Source organism: Thalia democratica, chromosome 4, assembly GCF_965202585.1.
Source record: "Thalia democratica chromosome 4, ktThaDemo2.hap1.1, whole genome shotgun sequence".
NCBI lineage: Eukaryota > Metazoa > Chordata > Thaliacea > Salpida > Salpidae > Thalia > Thalia democratica.
In genome coordinates this window covers 45,920,812-45,944,275 of record NC_139168.1, presented here as the reverse complement: position 1 = coordinate 45,944,275, position 23,464 = coordinate 45,920,812, and the positions used below count along the sequence as shown (strand labels likewise).

Genomic DNA, 23,464 nt, shown 5'->3' with positions numbered 1-23,464 from the left:
CAATACCAATAACTTAGAAGAGATGTTTTTTGAAATGAATGTGTTTCAAAGTTAAATTTATCTTTTGCTTTTACATAGTTTAATTTAATTACATAAAGCTAAACATAATATAATAAACTACTATTTTCTTATGGCCTTAATTAACTGTTAAAAGTCTCATGCTAGTCCCTAATGTATAATCAAGTTAAAATAGTATTTAAATTTCAAAGCTCAGATTATTTCTTTGAATATTTTATCAAAAGTCTTTTGTTAAGTCTTTTTTTACTTGAGTTGTATTTTGTATTTTTCATTTAAATACAAGGTATAAGTTTTTGTTTTTATTTCCTGTTTGAAAAAAGTTCAACTTCATAAAATTTTAATAAAATATAATTTAATTTAACTTTTTTCATATAATTAATTTTGTATAACTTTTGTTTTTACTTTCTTTAAAAAATTTTTGTAAGTATATAATAAGATAACGAACTTAATTTACTAGTTTATATATTTAAAATTATTTTAAATTAAAATTCAAACTATCGTTTTAAAAATCCTATAAGCTAGTAATGAGTCGGTTTATATTCTAAATCTTCAATTTTACTAAAAACTAATTTAAATGTTTATAAAACAATTCACAAATATTTAAAGTGAATTATTTATCAAATACACCTTCCTCTTGTGTTCGCTCTTTTGGAGTTTGTACTTCCCGTTGAATTCGCACCGTACTTTCTACCCAAAAAAAACTTTGAGTTCAAAGTAAAAATTGGTATTTAAAAAATTAAACTTCAAAGAACTGGTTTAATTACTAAGTTTTAATAAAAATACAATTTATTTTTGTGAATCTAAAATAAAAAATTTATGAGAACATTCAAAATAACTAAAAAAAAGTAGTAAAAACAACATAACACATGTATTTAAAATATTACAATTTTTTTTAGCTTTAAATTACTTATTTGTATATATGTCTTCAAGTATTAAAACCCTTTTAATAGGTTAAATCAAAAAAAAAAAATATTTTATGTTTTTTAAGTTTTAAATTGATCATTATTTCTTGAATTTGCACTTTTAGGTTTTGTTTAAAGTTCAAACTCAAGAAAAAAAGAAACTTAACTAGATAATTATACTTAATGAAGTAAAACAGAAATTTTTCAGTTCATAAAAACAGTATTATAGTCAACTTCGAATACTATTTATTTAAATAGTTATTTTCTTCTTACTGTAAACAAAATCCGTAATTTTTCGATAAGCAATTTAAACTTTAGTACCTAACAGTTTATCTAAATTGAAACAAAACTCAAAAGCTTGTATTTATTATAAAAGGAGTACATAAGAAATTAATATTAATGAGGAACATTAGCGTTTATCTAACATTTACTATTATAAAAAAATGATATGTAAGTAATAACTATGGATTTAGTAGTTTTAGCAAATCTGTAGAGTTAATGAATCTTTACGGAAGTTATTTAAATTTATTAATGAACAAAAAGATTCTAAAATTATAATAAGAATTGTAATACATTTTTTTGTGAATTTTTAACAATCTAAACTTTTGTTCTATGGTTTAAATTTCATATAAAAAACTACTAATTTTATTTTAAAGTACTACAAATATTCGTAAAAGTTCAAGCAAAAAACATAACGGTTTAAAAAAATTTTCAAAAAAAATAAAATGTAGTTTTTTAATAAAATACACTTTTATCCAAAAACATTGTTTACAAAGATAAAACGAATTAGTAATTTCTTTTAATTAAGAAAAAAATTATGCATTTTATATGTATTTTCTAACTAATAACTTTAATGTATTGTATACAAAACTAGGTTAGGTTAAGGTCAATTTTTAAAAGTTTTTTCACTAAAAACACATACAAATTAAGTATAAAATATATATAATATTGATACCATATTTTAAATGCCTTAAGTATTTTATAATTAAAAAATATTTGTCCAGTAAAGATGCAAATAAATTTAAAAACGCTAAAACTAGTTTTATGAAGTTTTAAAATATTTTTATCAGGGATTATACCTGTAGTTTTAGTAGATATTACATTTTGTTTGATTTAATTTTAATAATGCTGTAGTTTACGTTAAAACAGCAATTAGTTCTAAAAAAGTTTAAAACGCCATTTTTTTAATATTAAAACCTTTCTATACTACGTATTTTCACATAACATAGAAACCTTCAGTCTTTAAACTATTTTTGATAGTTAAAAAAGAAATTAGACCATCCGAGCAAGATGTTATGTTGATACGTTTTCCTTATAATAAGTTCAATGTTGAGCAATTTACCAGTTTTTAAAACAAACATAGATTTTCTTAGTTATTTAATAAATATTCAATGGAATATTTATAAGAAAAATACTAACACTCCTCAATGTGTTTAAAAAATTGGCAAGACAAAAAAACTACATAGGTACTTTTTTGCTTATCTATTAGATACTACAGATCAGTTGTTGAATATTTAATAGGTTATATTATCTTAAAATTTCCATATGAAATCAATTTATTAAATCGAGCATTAAAAAAACATTAAAATTCAAAGCAACTTGATGTTTTTAGTCTGGTTAGAAGTTTATTATTAAAACATAAACTTTTAATTATTATATTGATGTAAGTGTTTTGAAAAATAAAATGTTATTTAAATCCCTTTCTTGTGTAGCATACATTTGACAGCTTCGTCTATTTTAAAGTTTTTATCAATAACTAGTTAATAAATTGTGTTTTTTGATGCTAAACAATACGATTTTTTTCTTTTTAGTCTCTTTTGTTATGTATCTTTCAGTTAAAGTTGCCAAAGTTTTGATGCCTGGGTAAAGTGTATGATAATAAATTTGCAATAATAAAAGTAAAAACGCCAAATTAAAGGTTGTGAACTAGTAAATTAGAACAAGTGGACAAGCGCGGGAATTCATGTCAGAATATTTCTATGTCATCAAAAAACATAACAAACCTAGATTATTTACATTAAAATTTACTGCTGTTATGTTAATCTTATGTATAGTGAAAAAAAAATTGAGACATCACTTAGTACACATACTTTCAAGAGACTTGTTGGAATTTCAAAGAAAAATACTATTACTGTTTGTAAAATTATAAGCTTATTTATTTATATTTTTTTAAATATATCGCTTGTGTTAATAAATTATTTACCTTAAAAAGTAATTCGCTGTTTAAATAAACATACTTTCAGTCAATTAAAAAAAAATTTGTTAAATTTAACTAAAACAAAACACTTATTATAAATTAAAAAACATATCAATTACTATGCAAACTAAATCGGCCCAAGTACTAGCGCTTACTTCTTTGTTTTATAATATTTCAATCACAAACGTATTGTTGCAGATTTAATACGTAAGACTTATATGTTGAATTTTATAAACAAGTTACTTTAAAATGATGACTAACTTGAGTAAAAATAAAATGAATATTTATACTTTAATAATATTCAGACCTATAAATTATATTTATTACATCATTCAAAACAAATTTATTTATAGTTAACTTTAAAAACAAAAATTAAACAAATTTTGTTCAGGGTAAATTATAGCTAAAATCACGTTTAATAAAAAATCTGTGTAAAGTTTCAAAATCTTAGACAAAACAACTATTTACTTACAGTTGCTCTTGATAAAAAATGAATTTGACAAATCTTATTGGTTAAAATTAAACTAATATTCTTTTAAAAAGTTAATTTTGTAAAGATCTAATCGAAAGCTATTATGGTTCTATTAAATAGATTATTATTAAGGGCATAGGGGGGGGGGTAAACACCCTTTTTTGGTTTTTGATCTTATTTTATATAGTTTTTACTGAGCTACAAGATGCTTTTTACAGATTTAAAAAATTCAAAATAACTTTTGAGATATAGCCGGTCAAAGTCGGAGGCAACAATAAGATCCTTATGGGAGGCGCAAACTAAAACGTCAAATAACTAGAAATCACTAAAAATCTATCTCCTCCTACGTTTTTTGAGATAACTACCTCAAATTTTCAGGAAATGTTCTTTGCAGTATTTAGAAAATTCTGTCGAAACAGAATTTTAAAAAATTAAAAAAAAACATTTTTATAACAAAAAAACAAAAAAAAAACTGTTTTTTTTGATTATTTTTTATATAAAATTTTAATTTTTTTTTTTTTCAAAATTCCTTACGACAGAATTTTCTAAATATATTATAGAACATTTCCTGAAAATTTGAGGTAGTTATCTCAAAAAACGTAGGAGAAGATAGATTTTTAGTAAAATAGTCTATTTTTGCCGTTTTAGTTTGCGCCTCCCATAAGGAACCTATTGTTGGCTCCGACTTTGACCAGCTATATCTCAAAAATTATTTTGAATTTTTTAAATCTGTAAAAAGCATCTTGTAGCTTAGTGAAAACTATATAAGATAAGATCAAAAACCAAAAAAGGGTGTTTACCCCCCCCCCCCTATGCCCTTAAAACAGATAATTAAACAAACGCTTTACTTATACATATATACTTAAACAGTAGGCTTCATTCTACATGCTGAGTTGCTTCAGGCACGCAAATACAATTTTTTTCTATACACTTGAGTGAGTTTGATATTTTTTGAAAAACATGTTAGGGTATAAGTAAGTGTTTATGAAAATAGAGTAAAAAAATATACTGAAATATAAATTAAAAAAAACCAAATCATTCTCTTAGTATAAGACTTTATGCAACCCAGCCTGCGGAATGAAGCAACCATTTTAAACTTTTTGTAACAAAGTGAAAGTAATAATAAACAGTACTACTTAACGGTATTTATTTAAATTAATAAATTAACTTATCTTTTATTCATATTAAGTGCAAATAAAAAAAAAATACCATTATGAATGTTTCGTGTAGAATAAAATAGAAACTGAAATGTAAACTAAAAAGTAAAGTCGTTTTAAAAGTTATGTACTAAACAAATAAAACGGTGCAAAAAGTGTAACTTTGTAAAAAAACTAATACCATTTTCACTGGTAATAACACTAAAAGCTAGATAAAATTCATACAGAAAACTGGAGTTTATCTTAGAAATTTATTTGTTGATCGTCCTTAGTTAAAGATCTATAAAAACCATTGTAATCTAACTTATCTACAAGATTTACTAGACAATGCTGTCCTTGATCTTGACTCATTAGTTGAATACTATTCAACATACTCTTAAACAATTCATTGAACTTTTTTTCAGTCTTTTTTATTTGAATTGCTTCATTAGCCACCTGATCAAGTTCTATATCAGTAATTTTTTCAGTTAATTTAAGTCTTTCAGCTTCTACTTTCTTATCTACTTTAGAAGGTGGTCCTGCTAACGTTTTATGTTCGAGTTTTTCTTCACTTCGAACATTTTCTATTTGCCTGTATAATCCAAGCATTAATGCACTAAACTCAATACACAAATATAAAAGCTTAGCAGTTTTTTGAAGTAAATCCTTGTTTGTAAGTAAACAATCTTGGAGTGATTGTCTTAAAAAATCTGTATGAAAATTTAAAACTTCATCTATATTTTTTGCTAATTTTATGTTAACTTGAAGTTTTCTCCAATTAGGCTCTAAAACTTCATTTATCATATAATCTTGCTGATTTCTGACAAAAAACATTAATCTTTGTAGCAAAGTTAAAGCTTTCTTAGACCAAGATTTTTGATGAAGAAAAGTTTTTTTAGTATGCTTAAAGCATAACCAAACTTTGCTTAAGTATCTTTCAACATGTTTAAAGTAGTGAAGATGTCGAAATATCATTTGATAATTTGTTATAACTTTGCGAGAAATTACAAGTGACAATGGCCATTTAACTTCATAATCAAGAGCTACAGACTCTAAGCCTGTCATGTTTACTTCATTTGGATCCATGTCTTTAATGATTGTTTCACTTACAGTTTCAATTGACAATACTCTAACTAAATGAGTTATGGGGTCATAGGGCAAAAGAACAATTTTAAGATCATCTTTGTATGGGTCATGCTCAGACATACTTGTTCTTAATGAAAGTTCCAAAAGTGCTTCTAATCTATTTTGAGCAATACTTTTTACTTCCATTTTCATTTCGTTTTCAGTTAAATCCATAAATGTGAGTAAAAAGTCACCATCATTCAACAAAAAGTAGGTTTTAAGAGATTTTATCCTTACAAGTAAATTGTGCTCATTAATAAGTAAATTTAACAAAAATTTACTAGCAAAACTGTAAGCTTCATTTATCTGGTTTATAAATTCTTTTTTAACAGGATCATACAAAATTTCTCTTGCGTAATCACATTCAACTATTTTACCACACTCATGAACTACATTCAGATACTTACCCGTGTTTAAAATTCTATCAGCTACTTGTTCAAGGTAGTTTGGAATCCTATTTTTACATAGTGTATATCTTAATTCCCAATAATTATCATCATACTCATCTTGCAACTTTTCTTTGCTAAAATTACAGTTTTCTTCAACTAAGAACTCACCATAACAATCGTCAATTTTGCCCTTATAAATCCATTTAGCTAACATTTTCAAATAAGGAACATTAGCAACATTTGCCAAGTATGTGTACAACTTTTCTTTTCCATCATCTCCTAAACTTGCAGCTATTCCATTATGAATTAAAGAAAGAACAGAACCCCCAATGCAGTTAGCTTTTTCTATTGTTGTAGCAAGAGAAGCTAAGTGACCAAGCTGCTGAGATGCTGGACGAATGGCAACATAAAGTTCTTGTAGAGCTAAACCATAAGTTTTGTGTTTCTCTTCAATTTGAGATATTAAAAACCTAAAATCATTTAATATTTCTTTCATTGCAGAACAAAGTGCATGATTTACATGTCCATATTCAAAAAGACACCTCTCTTCAATAAAGCTTACAACAGTGTGATAAGAAACTGCCACAGGTAATATCAAATGAGCCATTTCAGTAAATGAAACATCAATTGATGAATCAATATTGAAATTAATAGATCCACTATCATCCTGTCTAGAAACTATATAATTACCTTCAATACCTATCATAACAAAAAGTAAGTCATTGACAAGTTCACACTCAATCATTGTTGTAGGAAGTCTACCTAATGGTGGATCAATATGTCTTGTCAAAGGGTCTTGTAAAAAATTATCAGTAAGAAAACGTTTTTTACATGATCCAGGAACAAGCCAGTTAGAATGTGATGGAATTATATTAAAAGTATTACCTAATTTTTGTTGCCTATTTTCTAATGTTTTTCTGAAAACATCAGTGTTTGAAAAGGATAAACTTGTAGCTTTGTCAAGATCAGAACGAAGTTCTTCGATAGCTTTAGGAGAAAGCTGTGTACCTTGTTTAGGAATTTTTACTCCGAGATCTGGTGGAGGTAAAATTTTTGAAATAAACTTATCAGCATTACCTTTATCATCAGCACATTTACCTAAAACTTTTTTAAGTTTAGGTTTTTTAACAATTTGGTTAAGCAAGTACACCATTGAGCTAAGATTGTTTATATTTTTTTCTTGTAAATGCTCAAGTTTTCTTTTAAATTCTTCAGGCTTTGGAGCTCTTTCTATAATTTCTACAGAGTCTTTGCGTGTATTAGCTTGCATTCTACTAAATTGTGTTTTGTAATTCGACAAACCTTCTAAATGCTCTGCACGGCCAGTTCCACCTTCTGCTTTCAACAATTTAATCAGTTGATCAACACAATGTTGTACTTTAAATTCCTTTGACATGATTTTGTAAAACTTACTACAAATGCTGTTTTAAGTATAATTAAAAAAAAAACTTTTTTAGAATTCTAAAACTAATAACAAGTTTTAAACTGTATTAAAAATTTAACTTTTACTAATAATAAAATTAAGTTTATAATTTTACTAACTTAAGCCTCTATACTTTTATGTTTTAATACTTTCCTAAGTACATAATCCAAAAGATGTTGTTAGATGTTTTAACTTTATAACATGTGACAAATGTAATAACTAATGAAATATTCTACAAATTTTGAATTTTATATTCAGTTAAAGCAGGGATCTGCACATCAAAAAAGAACAAATTTCATTAGCTTAAGGCTATAGGGGGGGTCCACTTTGTTTTTTACAACTTGATCTTATTTTGTAGAATTTAATCTGAGCTATCAGACACTTTTAACTGCTTAAAAAAACTAGAAGTAATTTTTGAGATATAAGCGATCAAAGAAAGGGCATTCAATAGGTTCCTTATGGAAGGCGAAAACTAAAAATGCAAAAAAAAACTATTTCACTAAAAATCTATCTCCTCCTTCATTTTTTGAGTAATCTTTCTCAAATTTTTACAGAATGTGTATCATTAAACTTTAAAGAGATCTATTGTAGGAATTTTTTTAATTTTGAGTAAAAAAATTATTGTCAAAAAACTACCCTTTTTTTTAGTTTTTTGTGGATAAAATTTTTATTTTTCAAAATTTCAAAAATTCCAACAATAGATCTCTTTAAAGTATTAAAAGGAACATTTCCTGAAAATTTGAAGTCTCTAGGTCAAAAAATGAAGGAGGAGATAGGTTTTTAGTGAATTTTAAAATTTCCGAGAAAATTGACCCCAAAAAATTTGCGGTCCATACGTTTATATTGGAAAATTTTTACAAAAAGTTAAATATCTCAAAAGTTAAATGATATTTTTGAATTCTATAAAAACTGGCTTATAGTTTGTACTTTAAGCTTTCATATAAAAGCCAAAGTTAATTTTAGTAAAAAAAAATGTTGGACCCCCCCTATGGCCTTAATATAAAATATTTTTAACTAATTTTTTTGAACAAAAAAACTTCTAAATAATTCTAAATAGATTATCTTTTAAAGTTAACACTTTTTTTTCTTAATACGATATTGTACTAAAGTTATCAAATCAAATTTTGAAGGTGACCTGCGGACTACCAAACTAGAGTAATCTTCTTTTTGAGTACATACTTATGTTAAGCCAAAACCTTTGCATTAAAAATGCGATTTTCTATTAAACTGGTACTTCTTAGCTATGCACTTCCTATTGGATAGTTAATTTTTAGCATATTACTGTGAATGACTTAAAAGGAAGTTTACTAACTGTATATAAAAATATGTAAGGTAATTTCTTTAAAAACTAAATTTAAAAAAAATTTACTTTCTAAAATTAATATACAAGCTTTATTTTAAATAACAGTTTAAACTAGCTGGGTTTGGCTAAACAATAAATATGTATATAAATGTTCATAGTAGTCAAGTTAGCTTTTATTTGTTTTAATAATATTTAGGTTATCTTGGATACAGTTGTTGATGGTTGTTTGGTAAAGTTCATTATTTATTATTATTATAATTAGAGAAATGTATGTTTTTTTTAAGATGATTATTGTTTGTGATTTTTAACAGAAAAATACTATAAATTTGAGGTTTTTCCATGATATTGTTCAAAGCTTTAGGTTATATTAAATTTTGTTTGTGATTGGATTTGTTTTATAGTAACAAATTCCTGGTTTTTTGTATAATTTTCAAAGTTCCAGGTTTGTTTTGGATTTCAGATTAAACTGACATCCTAAAATAATGAATAACAATTTATTCAACATTCTTAGACATATAAAATCAACTATATAAAATATTCCATATATTTTGATCATTTAAAATTTTTTCACAATCAATAGTTGTTTGATATAAAAATTTAATAAGATAAGTAAAGTAAAAAATATTTATTTAAATAACTTATATTTTTTGTAAGCTTGCTGCTTAAACTACTAACACTAGAAACCGACCTCAAATTTTATTTTATCTCAACACAATTATATTTTAAACTCTTATCACAAGTCAATGTACTGTAGCTCTGAATCTTTAAAAAAACAAGGTTCCAACTATAATTTCAAAAAAACTTTTCAAAAAATTCAGCTAACTTTTAATTAATTTTTTTTTTCCATATAAGGCCCAAACTATTTTTAATTTTCTTCTTAATTTATCATTATTAGTTTTTGTTTTAAGATTTTACAATTTTATTATACATAGCAAAGTTAATATTTAAAAAAAACATACATAAAAGAAAAAATTTAAGAGTGATTTAAGTCTTTTTAAATAATTAAAGTCTTTTCCTCAAACTATCTACTGGTAGATATTTAAAGAACCACAGACTTAAGCTGCTGTTCATATTCATTTGTCACTTACTCTTAAGTGAAGTTTTAAAGTTAAAGCTATTGTTTTTTTTTTTCATCACATAATTTAAGTCGGAATGCACAAAAAGATGCATATAGAGACACTTTTGCTTGAAGGGTAACTTTCACATGAAGGCAATTTTTCACAAAAGGATTTTTCACAAATTTGCATAAAATTTTAAAAAATTACAGACCAAGGACTAGAGGTAACAGTGATAGTAAAAAAAACAAAATAAAAAAAAATAGAAAAAACAAAAATTACTAACCAAGGGTTGGGGGTAACAGTGACAAAAAACATAATAATAATTTAAAAAAAGTTACCAACAAAGGGTAAGTTACAGTGATATAAAAAAAAAAAAGAATAATCTTTAAATAAAAAACAAGTTTTTCATGTGCAAAAGTGTCTCTGTGCAAAAGTGACCCTTTGTTTCACAAAAGGTCACTTTTGCACAAAGACACTTTTTAACAATAAAAACTTGTTTATTTTTTTAAGATTATTCTTCTTTTTTTTTATAAAGACCTTTAGTGTACCTTCGGGAATTTTTATCACCTACTTACTTTGAGTTAAAAAAAAAAAGTTTGTGTTTAGTATCTTTAAAAGCATAGGAAAGAAGGTGAGTTGCTTTTTTTATAGTTATATATACTTTTTGTAATCTAATAATTTTTGAAAATTTTAACGAAAGAAAAAAACAATTTGATTCTTTTTACTAATTGTTAAAGTATTTACAACATGCTTGAGATAAAGGCTATAAAGTGGGCCCTTTACTGGATTCACAAAAAAAAAAAGAATTTCCCTTGGAAAATTTGTGGGCACAAAGTCAAAATTCTAGCTCATTTAGTGCTTCAAAGAAAATTTACCCATCTATAAATAAATTTATGCAGGTTGAAGATTACAATTTGAAGGGTTTTTGATAAGTTCAAATTTTTATGTCTTTAAAACTATAAAATCAATCTATAAAAGCATTCAAGAAAGAATTAGCCAACAATTTTTCCAAAAACAACTTAAACAAAAACTAATTAAAAAATTTTAATTTAATAATTTTAGTGTAATGAACTCTTTTATATTTTATTTATAAAATTTTTATTTAGTATCTACTAAACATCTTCAAGTTGGTAAAAAGTAAAATAAAACAGATATTTTAACTTGGTTCACTTTCTTTTTGTTTTTAAAACGAAGATATTTATTTAAAAATACACAGAGTAGAAAATTTTTTATAAGAGCTACTACTTTAAGTCCAATATTTTTTTTTTTAATAATTTATTTCATTTAGTTTTAAAAAGTTAACAAACACAATCTTAGAAGACAATAAAATCAAATTTTTGTAGTGATTTGCAAATATTAACTTGTCAAATATTAATTATTAAAGAAAATTCACTCCCTATTTCCAGTTAAACAGGATTTGGGCCCACTGTGGGCTAATTTAACAGTTTCATAGATCCCTTACTGAATGGACAAACAACAATGAAAAAATAGACTATTTCACAAAAAATTAACTTTTTTAATAGTTTTAAAGCAATTAATTTTAATTTTTTTTAAAGATTCTTCTTAATGAGGCGAAAACACATCCAATCATATGTCCAAATATGAATTTTATAAAATGACCCAAAAAATGTTCTGTACCTCTACCCTAAAATATATTTTTGTTTTCATAAATAAACAAAAAACCAGATCTTTCAAGCCCATTAACTTTTTAACTTTTAAGATCAAGCTGATGACACTGATCAAGCTTAAATATGTACAAAACATAAAAATAAAAACTTAATTAATACAAAGTTTATATAAAAAATATATTTAAAACAATATAAATTGCCTGAAGTTTAAAAAAAAAGGCTGATCTTTGGAAAGTCAATTCATTTAAATGTAATTAATACTAAATTGACTAAAAATAAATGTATGTGTAGAACAAAAATCGAATACTTCTAAAAGAAAAAAAAAACTATTTTACTGTAAGCCTTGTATATTTAAAAAGTATATAATACACACACATGATACTTAACAAGATTTAGAAAAATTTTACATCCACAGCTACAAACTCTACATAATTTTAATAATTTATAATGTCAACAATCAAACAAAAAAGAAAACAACAAACGATTTAAAAAATATGTAAATAAAACTAGATAAAAAAACAATTGGAAAAAAGTTATTATTTAATGTGTAAGTACTAAGTCTGGTAAAAGTTGGCAGAAAAAACTTTATATAGATTGGCTAGCTTAAGTCATTATTAAGTACAAAACTAGCTGGTTAGTAAAAGTCCTTTAAAAATATTTTTCTTTTAAAACTACCCTAAAATATTTTATTATTATAACTTTATGTGCCAACCATATCAGTTAAGTCTTGCAACATTCAACTAAGAAAGTTTTCAAGGCCATCAATAGGACCCCTTAGCAATCAGACCAAACATTTTGAAATATAAAGATAATATTTTGTTTTTAATTTATAAAAAGCTTTGTTCATGGTTGCCACTGTTCAAGCTGAGAAAAATTTCCTGACTTTTCCTGACTTTTTACTAAAATTTTCCTGACTTTTCTAAATCAAACTCTTATATTAAACTTATTCTAAAATACATAATCTAACACTTGAAACTATATAAAGCTTTCAATCTAATTTTAATACAGGTTAAAAACAACAGTTTTTTGCTGAATTCTATCATCAAACTTCCAGTACATCACTAAAACCATCTGTGTATGATTGATGTTTGTAATAAACAGCTCTATCAGCAAAATACTTGTACTATTACCTTATAAACACAGCTTGTCTGAAAAAAGACACAATTTTTTAGCATTTCCTAGCATAAATGTATCTAGATAAACAAACAACATATAAGGAACTTTTAAAATTAAAACCTTGAATTAATAACAAACTTTCACAACTAAAATCTTAAAACAATAACGAACTTTTACAGTTAAATCATTAAAACAATAAAGAACTTAATCAAATACTGTTTTTTTTAAATGTATGTACTAAAATTTATTTTCTCCGTTTTCTTATTAGCACTTCAACCTCTTCATCTAATGAAGATATGGTTTCCTTCATCTGAACTGCATGCCGCTTCATTTTCTTGGCAGTTAAAATCATTTTCCTCATTTTATTTAAATTGCTTTCATCTGCTGCCCCTACACTTGTTGAAAAGAATCTTTTCTTTAAATCAAGTCACAACTTGTGGGCTTCATTTCTTTTCTTTTGGCTATTTTTACTATCATTTAGTATAAAATTTGTAACAAATAAATATACTCTTATTTACTTTAAAAACTTAAGTTACTTTACAAAAAATACAAATAATAAATAAACTTTATCTTGGCATATACCTCTTTTATAACTTATTTATAAATTTAAACAACTTTGAAAAAATTATAAAGAGGTAAAGTATACACATTAACTTGTTACATAAAATACTAAACTAACTGCTTAGTTATAAAGAACTCAATTATTTACTTAAACAAAAAACACTTTGATTCTTAAATTATGCAAGATAAACTTTTGTGTATATATCACAGTTATATTGTCCTTGCTACAGATCATCAATACTAAAAAGCTTACAAAATCTGCTTGTTCAAGTAGGGTACTTGTTCAATATGTTAATTGAAAATTTTTAGTTTTGTAAAGAATATTTTACTAATTTATACTAGATGAAGGCATTGGAAATAAAATTAAATATTTTTGTAAACTTCTAGGAAAATTTTGGAATTTTTTTCTGATTTTAAAGGACTTTTAATTAATTTCTACCATTTGAAGGCTTTGGAAAACAAGGAATTTTGTAAATTTAAACTGACACATTCTGAATTTCTTTTTATTTTATAAAATTTCCTGACTTTTTCTTACTTTTTTTCAAAACCCCCCATTTTTTCCTGACTTATCCTGACTTTTGTCATTTTTTAAAATTTTCCCTGACTTTTCCTGATTTGCTGACTTTTCCTGACCGAGTGGCAACCATGTTTGTTTAATTTACTTTTCTTGATATTTTGGTCAATTCTTACTAAAAACTGGAAAAATTAAAATCTGTAAAAAAAGTGAATTTTTATGAACATATATCATTCTGAGAAGTAAAAAGAAGTTATACAAAAATAATAAAAAAATAAATTCATGTACAACTTTATTGGAGCAATATTTATAAAGTAAAGAAAAATTAGTTTTGGAGAAACTTGATATAACCTAATCATTGATTTTTCACATGTAGCTTTGGTACATCTTATTTCTTTAAAAATAAACAGGAAAAACAGTAAAAATAAACATTTCCCTTTTCTAAAACATAAAATATATGTATACATATATCAAGGTTTTTTAACAAAAACTAAATAGACAACGCAGAATTTAGCTAAATACTCACATTATATTTGTGTAGTTAAATAAACTATAAAATCAAATTTTTATTCTAGAAAATACCTTTTAAAAATTTTTCAAAGATATTCGCTTCTTTCTCAAAAGCTTTAGTTTGCTAATCAGTTTTATTTTTTTGATTGTTTTTTTTAGTACAATACTTTTTAACTCAACTAAATTGAAGTAGAATCAATTTTTTTAACATTGAATTTAAAATATTGTTTGGAATAAAATACTTAAGTATGAAATATAAACATTAAAACAAACAAAATTACTTCTTATAAGTTTTAAAAGTGAACAAAAAAGTGTCGTAACGTCGTCAAAAGTGTTTAAATAAAATTTGTTTATTGTATTATTAATATTAAAAATTAAATTTCATTTCAACTCTACACGCATTTGACAAAAAACATGGTATACGTTTACAAAAAGTATATTTAAACATAAAATCATACGAGTACATCAAACCATCTATCTTAAAGCTAAAAAATGTTTTGATTTACGATTTTTTTGATAAACTACTAGTTTACCTTTACTCAATTATATAAAATTAATGAGATCATTAGTTATAAAAAATATCTGAAAATGTAAAGAAACAGTAATTGAGATATCAGGTTTGATATCTTTAACTGTTACTCTTAAGATGAGTTAAAACTTAAAAGTACAACTTTAAGGTTCAACAACAGCATTGGTGAAAGTCTACAGAACCGTAGCCTGGACTTTTATAAGCTGTGAGACAAGCTCAAGTTTACAAGCTTTAATCATACCAATCCGATCATCAGACTACAATCCTTTGGTAGACTGAGTCCGGTTTCGTCCTGATTAGGACTCACCAGTCAGTCACTACCGAAAAATTTGCAGTCTTCAATCTACAAACGGTTTATAAATGCAAGCATAAAGCAACCATTTACTAGCATTGATCAGTGACGTAATCATTGTCTTTCGCCGTGCAAAGTTCAATACATAGTCCACTAGGCAAGACATCTGTCACGTTTGTTTTCAATAATCGTATTTTACGTCACTGATCAATGCTAGCAAATGGTTGATTCATGCTTGCATTTATAAACCGTTTGTATATTGAAGATTGTAAGTTTTTCGATTGTGACTGACTGATGAGTCCTAATCAGGACGAAACTGGACTCAGTCTACCAAAGACTTGTGGTCTGATGATCGAATTGGTATGATATGATCAAATCTTGTAAATTTTATGGTTCGTTTCAGTTTTAAGTATGTGGTATGTTCGCTTAGGTTATTCCCCATTTAGTTTCTAACCAAAGCTTTAATGAATGCTTTTTTAACTAACTAACTAAATTGAACAAATCATACAATAAATAAGCTAATTATAACAGACTATCAATTTGTATTCATTAGAAATATAATAGGAGCCAAGAAATATGGTTAGTTAACAAGCTTTTGAGTTTAAATTTTGTTTTATTTATTCTTATTATTTTAGTAAAGTACATTTGAGGCACATTAATTATTTAAAGACAAAGATTTTTAAATTCTACCAAAGAAAAAACTAAACATTGTATATTACATAATTTTACAAAATGTTGGGCAATATTTTATAGGCGATACTCTTGAGGTAGCCAAATATCCCAAATTGGTTTATACAGCAAGTTGAAAAAGTTCTAACCCAATCAAAACTATTTGTAACATTTAAATACAGTTTGAAACTTTTTTAGGGGGTGCCTGGAAAAAACAAAAAAATAAAAAACAATATTTCCATAAAAACTATTTCCTGCAGTTTTAGAATAGTTTTTTAACTTAAAGTTAAAATAATTTATAGAAAGATTTATAGTTTTTTTGTGGCCTGATGCCATAGAGGTCCCAAATAAGGTTATAAAAGCTCTTTGATTTGAACGTTACAAGATTCAAACCCAGTGGTCAATAAGTAAACAAAAACATTAAAGTTATTAATTTTGAGTCATTGTGTTTTTATTAATTATCATTTGAAACTATGTTCAGACAAGTTGCTCAAATGTTGCAGAGAAATATTACTGAAATCTTTTGGTAAATTAGTTTATAGTGTAGGAAAGACATTTTCTTTATTTAAGAAAACTACTAAAAAGAAAAAAATTCTGAGTAAGTTTGCATCGTAAACTTAAAAGTATAAAGTTATCTCTCAAAAGTTATTTGAAGTATTAGACTTTGTGATATTTTCAGTGTATGCTTGAAGCTTATATATAAAACCTTATACTTTTTTAGTGTTGCACCTCCTACTGCCTTAAAATTACGACAAATGTTTAATTTTAATAAACCAGTTCTGAAATGCTTTTTTCTTTTTTTAGTTAGATTGAATTATCATGTTTTTTCAAATGTACCTTATGAATTATTTTACTATATGTAGAACTTTTGAGCACTACTTGTACAGAGAGGAAACAATACTTTGTTTTAATAAATTGAGCACACAATTCAATTTTAATGTCTTTTATATGAACATTAACACAATTAATTTTCATCAGTTCTTTGGCTATATAAACATTTTCTTTATATATGTATAAGTTAAAAAATGATTTGTTGCGTATTTAAAACTAAACAAAACTATTTATATTTAAAACAAGTTTATGTTTTTTAACATATAATTTTAATATATCTTCTCTGTTTTTAGTTTCTAATATTATTACAAAACAAAATAGTATGTTTAAAATGTTTTTTTAGCTTCTGAAATCCATGTAGAAGTATAGTTAATCAAAATTTTATTTGTAAAACTCAGTTTCACCCTTTAGTTAAGGGATCTTCAGTTACAATTTAAATCCAAAAAATAAAAGTTAAACAAAACATGGAAGATACTAAACAGTAAAACAAAACAAGTAATTGTAACTTATGATATTTAGAAAGTTTCGAGTCTTAAAGATGAAAACTGTATGTACTAGTATTTCTAAAAAACTGAAAACTTTAACTTAGGTATTTGACAAAAAACTACTAGATTTGAAACACAATCAGCTTAAAGTGAATAAATATACTAAATTACTTACATATTACCAAGGTATTTGAATTAAAATTATAACTTGATAAACTACTAGCTAGCTGGAGTTAGGTTGAACTAATTTAAAAGTGCATTGAAAATTTTTGAATAACATTGTTTCTATCATTATGACGTAACTAATGTATACTTTGAATTAAGTTAATGTTATAATTTAGTTTTTACAGTTTAAAGCTGGAGTTTTTTTTAGATTATTTAAGTAGGACTAAAAACGTTTTGTAAATATAAATGAAAATGAATTTAAGTAAGTAAAATAAAATGACATGCAAAACTTATTATCAAGCGCTTAAGTCTTAAAGTGAAGTTTTTTTAAGTGTGGAAAATTAGCAAACAGTTTGTGTCTTTTGTTTAAGTTCTTTATTTTATTGGCTCTGGCTATTTCTGGTTTTTCTAGGCTGCAAGTGCTGCATATGCTGTGGATTTTTCTTACCTCCCCAATGTAGTGGATGATACTCCATTTGATGTTATACTTAATATTGTTGTTTTTCAAAAACCAGATGTATTTACCTAGTTAGGTGTTGTTTACTTTGTAGGTGTTAAACTGTGGTTATGGTTGTACCATCTGATTTTAAAAGTATTAGCAGTGCTTCCAATGTATTCTTTTGTTTCCTTGTTTGATATTACGGTGGCTTTGTAAATAACATTTTTTAAAAGGCATTTGTTGTTTAAAGGACAGGAGTTTTTAGATTTAGGAAACAAAAGAATACATAGGGTAAGAAAAATCTACAGCATATGCAGCACTTGCAGCCTAGAAAAACTAGAAATAGCCAGAGCCAATAAAATAAAAAACTTAAACAAAAGACACGAACTGTTTGCTAATTGTCAACACTTAAAAAAACTTCACTTTAAGACTTAAGCACTTTATAATAAGTTTTGCATGTCATTTTATTTTACTTACTTAAATTAATTTTCATTTATAAGTACAAAACGTTTTTAATCCTACTTAAATAATCTAAAAAAACTCCAGCTTTAAACTGTAAAAACTAAATTATAACATTAACTTAATTCAAAGTATACATTAGTTACGTCATAATGATAGAAGCAATGTTATTCAAAAATTTTCAATGCACTTTTAAATTAGTTCAACCTAACTCCAGCTAGCTAGTAGTTTATCAAGTTATAATTTTAATTCAAATCCCTTTGTTCTTGGTAATATGTAAGTAATTAAGTGTATTTATTCACTTTAAGCTGATTGTGTTTTTAAATCTAGTAGTTTTTTGTCAAATACCTAAGTTAAAGTTTTCAGTTTATTTAGTAATTCTAGTACATACAATTTTCATCTTTAAGACTCGAAACTTTCTAAATATCACAAGTTACAATTACTTGTTTTGTTTTACTTTTTAATATCTTCCATGTTTTGTTTAACTTTTATTTTTCAGATTTAAATTGTAACTGAAGATCCCTTAAAGGGTGAAACTGAGTTTTACAAATAAAATTTTGATTAATTAATGTTGTATATTTGTCTTCTTATTTTCAAATAAGTTGAGAATTATTTTTTGTCAATTTAGAACCTCAAATATAAATCTGTAGAAGTATAGTAGTTAAAAAAAAAGTAAGAACTACATGTAAAACTATTTATACTTCTTATTTTATACTAATGTGTATTGTTCACTTATGATATTATTACATATATAAATTTGTGATAGAAGTTTTTGCAAACTTTAACTACACATAATCACTAGTCAAACTTTTAGGGTGACAAACTTGGATTAAATGAACATCATCATCAACAGGCAGTAAATTTCATTCGTTTTTCTCGTTACAAGCGGATACAAAGTCTTAAAGGAGTTAAACAATGTTTTCAAGATGTTGAAGACTCACGGTTTTTTTTTTGTGTAAATTGTCTAATAGAAACTTTCTAAATGTACCTGTAATTAGAATTTGTATATATATGTATTAGAAAATTGTTTTATAATTTAATAAAAATGTGTTGATGGGATGAACGTTTATCTTCAAATTTAATAATGAATTTTTTTTTAATCAATAATCCAAAATAAGTTGTCAAGATCTAATAAAAATAGGCATAAAAGAATATTTAGCTGTATAAAACATGTTTTTGAATCGGTTACATGACAATTCAAGTTTGGACAACTCAAATTCCTACAATTCAAATTCTTATAAAAATATTTGAAAGACTATATCTCAATAATTGATATATATTTGAATAAAATTAAAAATACATATGTAGACTCCGTAGATCTGTTCTTAAATTTATTTGAGAGCAGTGAAACGCCGTTAGTCGGAATAAAGTTTTAGCACAAGAACATCTGTGATATGTAGATCTTATTAATATCTACAAGCCACTTTTGTCTTTTTCGCAAAATCTTAGATACTTTTTAAGATATTTTAAAATTACTAAAAATGATTAAGTCTTTTACTTCATTTAAGCAATATCTCAATTTTTTTTTTTTTTTGTAAAAAGAAAAAAATGGCTTGTAGATATTAATAGGACCTACTTAATGTATTTTTTTACATTTGACAAATATACATTACTTTTTTAGTAGTGGCCCCTTCAATTTTTTTTTAACAATTTGAACTGTCAGAATTTGAATTGTCCAAATTTGAAAAGTTGTGCACTCAAAACATGTTTTTAAATCATATATTTAGATTGATTTTTAAAAGTTTTTTTTAAATTTTAGTTATGAAAAATTAAATCAAACGTAGTAATCTATTTAATTATTTGGAATATAAAGTTAGATAATTAATATAAGTTGTAAAAAAGTTTATAAAAGTTTTTAGAAGTAAAACAGTTTTGTTAGTCCTGGACAAGGCATATAAAGGTATCTGTTGTGTGCAACTCAATAATCAAAAGGTTTTTTTGTGCACCAGGTCCTAGGACCAAATATTTTGAGCTTCTTTTTTTGTCATTCAATAAACTATAATAATAGGTACAGTAGTTGTTTTTAATACATTACAACAAAGTGACAATAATAATTTTAAATAGTAAGTTTTTAGAACATTTTTATATGACTTCTAAAGTTGGTAACTTTGTTATTATCTTAGATTGTGTTTATAATTACAACTACAATATTTTAATTTAAGTTCAAAATATGCTTTTTAATATGTTAGTTGTTTACACTACATGCTTTTATTTTTAGGTGTAAAAACTTAATAACTTCAACAAAAAAGTTAACTGTATATAACTAAGAAAAAGATCTAAAAAAATTAATAGTAAAAATAACATCATTCATTTTTTTGTAGTCTTGTTAAATAACTATACCATGGTAATTTGTATAAAAAAAGTAATTAAATACCTTTATAATTAAAGATTGTATGAAGATACCTATACTGTAGATGAGGTTCGTGAAATGCTAGAAACTCTTTTAAAGTCAGTGCACAATGAAATGGAATGTGAACTATTGAACTCAAGCCATACAAGTGCTCTATTATTGAAACAACTGCTTACACAAGCTGAAAAGTGGCACCTTAAGTTAGATTGTGATGTTTCAGATCTTGAAAACAGGTAATGAGTACGTCTAAGCTAAATTTTAATAACTGCTTAAAAAATTAAAAGTTTTTGAAGTTTGAAATATACATTTTATCATTTTTATTTTAGTTTAAAAGTCTTTAGTAGTATTGGGTGTAAAGCAAATAAAAAGTACTTACGTATAAAACTATAATAAATGTATTATAAAAAACTTCACAGTTTAGTGTCTTCAAATGATATCATAATATTGTTTCTAAAAGCTTTTTTTTTCATCTGGTTTTGCTTTGACTGTTTTCAGTATTACATATCATTATAGTTTAAACAAAAAAAAAGTACCTTTTAACTTACCTAAAACTTTTTGCAACCAAAATTTAAAGAGAATAGAATTTGTAGAAATTAGTTTTTATTTACTTTTCAAGAATTAACTGATTAGTGGTATCCACCAAGTAGTCAGAAATTTCTTAATAATTTGTACTTAACAGGCTAAATCAGCAGTTCTAAAACTTTTTTTCGTGTTTCACCCTTTTTTGGAAGGTTATAAGCAATTTACCTCCAATCACAAAATAGTGTTTAACTTTAAAAAAACACTAGATTTTTAACTTTAAGCTTATTAAATATAAAAACTCGTAAAGCTTAAAGAGTTTATTTAGTTAAAAAAATAAATAGTTATATACTAACTTATAAATTAAAAAGCGATTAATAAACATTGATTTACTAAAATTGTAATAAAGAAAGGTTACCCCCTAAAACAAGGTAAATTTACCTAAGGCTAAGAATCGCTGGGCTAGATAGAATACCAAAGTTTTTTAAATATAAAATTACTTTGTGCATCAGGTCATCTAATTGATTTTTAAATTGTATGATATCAAATTTAATGTTACAACGGTATACTATCAAAATCTACCTGGTGGATTTTGAACCGGGTGGATTTTGAACGTGTCCCGTTCAGTCATGTTATAATCAAGATGCCAGTTAATTACAGCTGTTAATATCAGCTGTTTACTATAGCAACTAAAATGCTAAAGTAACAATTTGTAGCTAACTTTTTCACATTTTTTACCTTATATTAAAATTTCATTAGTTATTTTTTTTTTTACTTTTGTTTTAATAAAATTAGTAAAAAGTTAACTTTTAAAATTTTTAATTTACATTGTACTTTATTATTATAACATTTTGTTTGTAAAATTAAAACAGTATATCATATTAATTTTGTACATAAGCTCTTTCTTTTATAACAAAAATAAAGTTCTTTAGCTTAATGCTTTAAAAAAAAAATCTTATAAAGTACAAAAAAAAATTTTCTGTGATTTTAAGTTTTAATTAACATTTTTGTTTATTGACTATAATTTTTTGTATCATGTGTTTAAAAAAAATACATAATTTCTTCAAGGTACCACAAATTTAAATGTTTCAACATCTTAATATATTTATAAAAGTTTTTAAATTTTAAATTTTAAAAATTTTCAGGAAAAGTTCTTTGAAATATTAATGATATGGTTATACTTAATAAAAAAAACAAATTAATATCAAAATGTTAAAAAATATATTCATCCTCCTATGATCTTAAAAATCAATTTTTTTTTTCTTTTATTTCTCATTAACAACAATTTTTAATGGGCCATAATAATTTTGGTTAAATTCAATCTATAAAAATAGAACAATTAAACCAACGCCAGGCTTTAAAAACAAGTTTATTGTTAATGAAAAATTGTTTTTAGATTTTTAAATGTAGTTAAAATTTAATAATATATATTATTTTTATAAATAAAATTTTCAATATAATGGTGAAACTATTTTTCATCCTTGTTATTAGTGCAACATAAACCTTGGCAAATTATTAATTTTTATTTTAAATTAATTTATTTTTAAACTACATTTTAAAATCTAGAACAGTTCTATTTATTAGAGAAAAGATTAAACATTGCATGTAACATATTGAGGTGAATATTTTACCCTTATTTATGTAAAAATATTAAAAGACAGCTATTCTACAATATACTATAAATAATTAAACTTAACTAAGAAATTCACCTCTTTTATAATTTTTTTTAAATATAAACAATTTTGAAAAAATTATAAACAGGTAAATTATACACATAAACTTATTACCCAAAACACTAAACCTAGTGTTAAATTAAAATGAAATAATTCATTCACCTAAAAAAAACAATTAAATTTTAATTTATGCTAGATAAACTTATGTGTATTATCATTGTTTTACTAAGAAATGCTACAGATTATCAAACTGCATACAAAAACTGCTTGTTCAAGTAGGGTAGTTTTAGAATATTTTAATAGAAACATTTAGCAGTTTTGTAAAGGATATTCATTTAATTTTACAAGATGAAGGCATTGATAATTAAGTAATTTTGGAAAATTCTTGGAAATTTTTTCAATTTTAATCACACTTTGAAGAATTTTAATTAATTCTTTACCATTCAAAGACTTGTTTTTGAATATAAGGAATTCAGTAAATTTAAACTGACAAAATCTGGTATTTTTTAATATTTAGTTAATCTTCCTGACTGTTAAAAAAAAACCTTACTATTCTTGTTATTTGTCTTTTTTTTCTGCTTTTCCTGAGTTTTCTGACTTTTCCTGACCTTGTTGCAAGTCTGCTTAATTTACAAAACTAGTTGTAAAAACCTTGAGTTGTACACTAAAACTATCAAATATAAATTTTTTTTTTAATAAAT

General features: G+C 24.6%; 2 protein-coding genes across 2 annotated transcripts in view; one reads left to right on the top strand and one right to left on the bottom strand.

The window, feature by feature from the left end:
* Window positions 1–4,816: 4,816 nt before the first annotated feature.
* LOC145833809 (gamma-tubulin complex component 2-like) lies at window positions 4,817–7,646 on the bottom strand. Its single transcript, XM_082940998.1, has one exon. It carries the CDS (start codon window positions 7,633–7,635, stop codon window positions 4,990–4,992), a length of 2,646 nt encoding a protein of 881 aa, XP_082797124.1. The 5' UTR covers window positions 7,636–7,646; the 3' UTR covers window positions 4,817–4,989.
* An 8,014-nt stretch (window positions 7,647–15,660) lies between these two features.
* LOC145834820 (leucine zipper transcription factor-like protein 1) overlaps window positions 15,661–23,464 on the top strand; it is a 27,591-nt gene continuing 19,787 nt past the window's right edge. The window contains exons 1-3 of the mRNA XM_082942331.1: window positions 15,661–15,752; window positions 19,036–19,163; window positions 20,610–20,804. Of these exons, the coding sequence (XP_082798457.1) occupies window positions 15,750–15,752; window positions 19,036–19,163; window positions 20,610–20,804 (326 nt within the window). The 5' untranslated portion in view covers window positions 15,661–15,749. The remainder of the gene's footprint in view (window positions 15,753–19,035; window positions 19,164–20,609; window positions 20,805–23,464) is intronic.

Coding starts and splice junctions, on each gene's coding strand:
- LOC145833809 (XM_082940998.1), bottom strand. CDS start 7,635: ATGTCAAAGGAATTTAAAGTACAACATTGTGTTGATCAACTGATTAAA.